This window comes from Callithrix jacchus, chromosome 16, assembly GCF_049354715.1.
Source record: "Callithrix jacchus isolate 240 chromosome 16, calJac240_pri, whole genome shotgun sequence".
In the NCBI taxonomy this organism is placed as follows: Eukaryota; Metazoa; Chordata; class Mammalia; order Primates; family Cebidae; genus Callithrix; species Callithrix jacchus.
Window position 1 is genome coordinate 64,133,835 of NC_133517.1, and position 6,000 is coordinate 64,139,834.

The 6,000-nt window shown below is 49.2% G+C and overlaps 1 protein-coding gene across 1 annotated transcript in view; it reads left to right on the forward strand.

Moving 5' to 3' along the window:
- NDRG1 (N-myc downstream regulated 1) overlaps nt 1-3,213 on the forward strand; it is a 60,393-nt gene extending 57,180 nt beyond the window's left edge. Inside the window, exon 16 of the mRNA XM_002759215.6 lies at nt 1,355-3,213. Coding sequence (XP_002759261.1) covers nt 1,355-1,596 — 242 coding nt within the window. The 3' untranslated portion in view covers nt 1,597-3,213. The remainder of the gene's footprint in view (nt 1-1,354) is intronic.
- The last annotated feature ends 2,787 nt before the right edge of the window (nt 3,214-6,000 follow it).

The window sequence follows — 6,000 nt, forward strand, 5'->3', positions numbered from 1 at the left end:
AAACTAGGTGGCCGAAAACAATAGAAACGCGTTTTCTCAAAGTTCCAGAGGCTTAAAGTCCAACTTTAAGATGTGGGCAGGGCCTTGCTCCCTCCAATGGCGCTAGGGAAGAACCTTATATGTCTCTTCCTGACTTCTGGTGGCCCCAGCGATCCTTTACCTTACGTGGCTGGTGGCTGCATTGCTCCAGTCTCAGCCTCTATCTTTGCACGGACTTCTCCCCTGTGTGTCCGTGTGTGCTGTTTCTATAAGGACATCACAGTCATTGGGTTTAGGGTTTCCTGTCAACCCGGGATAATTTCATCTCAAGGTTGAAACTAATTACGTATGCAAAGACTCTATTTCCAAATAAGGTTTCCTTTTGAGGTTTCAGGTGGGTGTGACTCTTGTAGGACACTGTCCCACCTGGTACAGGTGGGCAGGAATGTTCCTCTTCATTCCACCCCATCAGCACGTGCCATGCACAAGAGCATTTGAGGCTTTAGAGAAGATCCCAAAGAATGGACAGTGCCCTTGTTAGCACGTGGGCTGACAGGCTTCTTTGGGAAAGAGAGGATAATGAACAGCCCTGCCGGGAACTTTCTGTGCAGCCCCTCTCCCTTTCCCCACCTGTGATGTGCAGGGCTGAGCCCGGCTGACCCCAGCTGTCCTCCCTGCTCCAGTGATCATGGACAGTATTGGGACATGAGCATACACACAGGTGCTGATACCGGGATCAGTATTCACATACTCACTTTACAGATGGGAATGATGGGGCTTGGGGGATACTCTCAAAACCACACAGCTTTTAAGAGGTAGCAGAGGCTGGGCACGGTGGCTCATGACTGTAATCCCAGCACTTTGGGAGGCCAAGGCAGGTGGATCACAAGGTGAGGAGTTCAAGACCAGCCTGGCCAACATAGTGAAACCCCTTCTCTACTAAAAATACAAAAAAATAGCTAGGTGTGTGGTGGCATGTGCCTGTAATCCTAGCTACTTGGGATGCTGAGGCAGGAGAATCGCTTGAACCCAGGTGTCAGAGGTTGCAATGAGCCAAGATTGCACCACTGCACTCCAGCTTGGGCAACAGAGTGACACTTCATCTCAAAAAACTGGTGGCATAATTGGGGTTCAGACCCAGATCTTGCTTCAGATCACTCACTATGTGATTGTGGCAATTCCTTCCCACATCTGGGCCTCGCTGTCTCTCTCTGCGAGTGGACACAGAGAGGACAGGAGCCCAGGAGCCGGATGGCCGCAGGGATTAAGGCCTCTCTGTGGCTGGCACATAGGAGGTCATGTGGCTGGTGGACGGGCGTGCCCGGCTCCTGACCTGGCATTCTCCCCTCTAACCGGCTGTCTCTTGTCCCTACAGTGCCCTCGGCTAGCATGACCCGCCTGATGCGGTCCCGCACAGCCTCTGGCTCCAGCGTCACTTCTCTGGATGGCACTCGCAGCCGCTCCCACACCAGCGAGGGCACCCGAAGCCGCTCCCACACCAGTGAGGGCACCCGAAGCCGCTCCCACACCAGCGAGGGGGCCCACCTGGACATCACCCCCAACTCGGGTGCTGCTGGGAACAACACCGGGCCCAAGTCCATGGAGGTCTCCTGCTAGGCGGCCTGCCCAGCCGCTGCCCCGGACTCTGATCTCTGTAGCGGCCCCTTCCTCCCCAGCCCCTTCTCACCCCCTACCTGCCACACTGCACCTAACTTGGTATTAATCCAAAGCTTATTTTGTAAGAGTGAGCTCTGGTGGAGATAAATCGGGTCTATTATGTGGGTGCCCTCTCCAAAGGCGGGGTGTCGGTGGACCTAAGGAAGGAAGCAAGCGTCTCTGCATCTTACTCCATCAACCAGTGGCTGGTTGCCACTCTCCTCCCCTCCCTCAGAGACACCAAACTGCCAAAAACGAGACACGTAGCAGTGCACACTTCACAAAGCCAAGCCTAGGCTGCCTTGAGCATCCTGGTTCAAACAGGTGCCTGGTCAGAAGGCCAGCTGCCCATTCTGGTTTCCTCTCTGAGCAGAAGCTGACCCCATTCCTGGAAACAAAATCCTTTTCCCATTTTTGTGTGTCGGGGGTAATAGTGAAGTGCAGTCACCTCTTTTAAATAGGCAAAACAGGAAGGGGGAAAAGGTGGGATTTATGTTGAGGGTAGAGGCATTTGGAACAATGAATCATTGTATTTAACTTGAAGAAACCGATTTTTAAAGTTGGTGCATCTAGAAAGCTTTGAACGCAGAAGCACACAAGCTTGATTTTTCCAGCATTCTCTTACTGCGCAGCAGAAGCAGTCAGCAGAATCTCCTGGCTTTCAGACAGACATGTTTCAGCAAACGTTGCGTGTCATGGTTTTTGAAGGCTTTAGTTCTGCTTTCTGCCTCTCCTCCACAGCTGCAGCCTCCCGCCCTGTTGAGGGAGGAGATCATTTAGATTTGTTTTGCATTCCTTGGAATGGAGGGAAACATTCCACAAGCTGCCCTGGCTGTGATGAGTATCCTTGCCAGGGCGGGGTAGGAGCGTTGGGGTGGGGGTGGAATTGGGGTTACTCAGTGTAGGGGATTCCTTGTGGTTGTGATGGGATCCAGTGCAGTTGTGATCCCAGCCTGGGTCCAGGAATTTTGTATTAAATCCAGTTCTCAATCTTCGACAGCTGGGCTAGAATGTGAACTCCATAGCTGAATCTTTCTGACCTGGTCACATTCCTGGATCCTCAGAACTCTTTGCTCTTGTGGGGGTGGGGGTGGGGGTGGGAACTCATGGGGAGCGGTGGCTGAGAAAATGTAAGGATTCTGGAATACATATTCCATGGGACTTTCCTTCCCTCTCCTGCCTTCCTCTTTTCCTGCTCCCTAACCTTTCGCTGAATGGGCAGCACCACTGACGTTTCTGGGTGGCCTGCATGGCTGCCAGTCTCCTGTACTACTGCCTTGGTTCACCGTGGATTTTATCATAGGAAGTTTGGTAAGTCAGCCGCCGGGGCCTGAGGATTTCTGGGGCCCTGGAGCTGGGAGAAGGATAGTCCAGCCTTCCAGGGGGCTTGAGAGGCAATGACTCACTATCTGCCGCCTGTCACCTTGGAGGCCTTTCCTGGCATTGCGCAGAAAGGTTGGGGATCGAGCAAGAGAGGCTGAGTATAGATGGGAAATTATTGTGCACAAGTCTTTCCAGAGGAGTTTCTTAATGAGATATTTGTATTTATTTCCAGACCAATAAATTTGTAACTTTGCAGCCGCTGGTGTCTTTTTTTCTCTCCCTGAGAGATTGTGTGTGCGACATTGTAGTGCAGGGATTGGTTTTTCGCTGGGTATTGCCCACTCTGGACAGCTGGGGGCCCCAGCCCCTCACCTCTAGAATTCTTTGCTTTAGAGAAGCACATCCAGCAGAAACAAAGTCAGCTTATATGTTAATTCTAATTTCCTGGTGGCCACATTTTCAAAAGTGGAAAGAAACAGATGAAATTAATTTTAATAATATATTTCATTTATCTCAAGATGTCTAAAATATTACCACTTCTATAAAAACTGAGCAGGTATTTCGCCTTCTTTTTTCATTTTAGGAAATCTAGTATTTCATATAGCGCGTTCAGACCAGCTGCCGTTCAAGTGCCTGATTGCTTGGGCAACATCGTGATAAGGGGATAAACTTTCTTTTCAACCTATAATTCAAGGAAAACAGCTTTTTTTTTTAAACATTTATTTTTATTTGTTGAGGTATAGTCTCACTTTGTTGCCTAGGCTCAAATGCAGTGGCACGATCTTGGCTCACTGCAACCGCCACCTCCCAGGTTCAGTGGTTCTCATGCCACAGCCTCCTGAGTAGATGGGATTACAGGCATGTGCCACCATGCCCAGATAATTTTTTTTAATCTTTTATTAAAAAAAAAATTTTTTTTTTTTTTGAGACAGAGTTTCGCTCTTGTTACCCAGGCTGGAGTGCAATGGCGCGATCTCAGCTCACTGCAACCTCCGCCTCCTGGGTTCGGGCAATTCTCCTGCCTCAGCCTCCTGAGTAGCTGGGATTACAGGCATGCGCCACCGTGCCCAGCTAATTTTTTGTATTTTTAGTAGAGACGGGGTTTCACCATGTTGACCAGGATGGTCTCGATCTCTTGACCTCGTGATCCGCCCGCCTCGGCCTCCCAAAGTGCTGGGATTACAGGCTTGAGCCACCGCGCCCGGCCTAATTTTTTAAAAATTTTTTAGTAGAGATGGGGTTTTGCCGTGGCCAGGCTGGTCTCGAACTCCTGACCTCAAATGATCACCTAGGCCGCCCAAAGCGCTGGGATTACAGGCGTAAGCCACCCTACCCAGCCCACATTTTGTTTGTATTACAAAAAATGTCTGGAAAGATCACACCTTTTCTCATGCCCAATGACAACCATCGTAATGCTTATTTTCTACTCTACATTAAAAAAAAATTAAAAGGTTTTAGTGTAACCTCTTATTTAAGATTAGTTTAAAACATGCAGTTGCATAGGTAACACAGAGTTGCCATATAGCCTGCCCTCGGTGACCGCTGTGACTGCTGATACCTGACGCTACTGCATACTTGTCACAATGGAGGGATCAACTGTACGTTGCTGTTAACTAAGCCCCGGACTATATTGAGAATTTACTGGGGTTCCTCTAATGTCTCTCCAGGATCCCGTCCAGAACACCCCATTACATTTTGTGGTCGTGCCTCCTTAGCTTACTCAGACTTGTCACAGTTTCTCAGACTTTCTATTTTTAATAGTGTTGAGAAGCACTGGTCAGGCAGTCGCAGGTCTCACTGAGGTTTGTTTTTTTCTCACGGTACAACGGGGCTATGGGATTTCCGGGGAAGCCCACAGAGGTGGTATGTCCTGCTTCTCACATTATATCCAGGCCACACACTATCACTGTGGTTTATCGATGCTGATGGGATTAACGGTGATGACCTGGCTCGGGTAGTGTTTGCCAGATTTCTCCATCGTCAAGTTACCTTTTCTGCTTTTCCATACTCATTCTTTGGAAGTGTGAATTCCAAAAATTTGAGCCAGGTCTCCATTATTTAGAAAGTTGATTTTACAAAGGTTGAGGAAATGCACCTGTGACGCAGCCAGGAGGTCCTGAGGATATGCGCCCAGGGTGGTCGGGGCATGGCTTGGTTTTATACATTTAGGGAGATGTGAGACATCAGTCCATACAGGTAAGGTTCCATCCAGAAGCAGGGACAACTAGAAGCAGGGAGGGGAATCCCTGGTCCCAGGTAGGTGAGAGACAGATAAATGGTTGCATTCTTTTGAGCTTCTAATAAGCCTTTCCAAAGAAGGCAATCAGAATATGCATCCATCTCAATGAGCCAAGGGATGACTTTGAATAGAATAGGAAGCAGGTTTGCCCTGAGCAATTTCCAACTGGACTTTTCCCTTTCACTTAGTAATTTTGGGGGCCCCAAGATTTTCCTTTTCACAGAAGCAAGTCACTAAGTGCAGCCCACACTCAAGGACATGCCCCCTCTCAAAACAGCTATCATGCTGTTCTCTGTGCTGATTTTTCTTCACTTCCCTTGGAGAGTTTCTTAGTCTGCATCAAACACTTTCGAAGTCTGCACCATCCTGCAGCATGTGGATGCTGCCATAGTTCACAGTCCTGCTGTTTAGAATCTAGACTCGGAAGAAGGAGGGGACGTCACCTCAGCACAGAAGAGCAAGAGGGCATTCCCAGCAGAGGGGCCAGCTCGGGCGCCAGCACTGAGGGTGGACGGTATGCGTCCTTTTTTTCTTTTTTGGTCCCTAGAATTAGCCTAAATCCATTGGCTTACGTATTTATATTGGGCTTCTTAGGCTACATGGAAATCCTTCACTGGTGTCCCACATGGAATCCAAGAGCAGAAAGTGAGGCTTGGCCTTATGGAGTGGGAGACAGGATTGGGGAGGAGTTAGCCTCCTCTTCTAAGATGGAATTTCACTCTTGTTGCACAGGCTGGAGTGCAACGGTGTGATCTCGGCTCACTGCAACCTCTGCCTCCTGGATTCAAGTGATTCTTCTACCT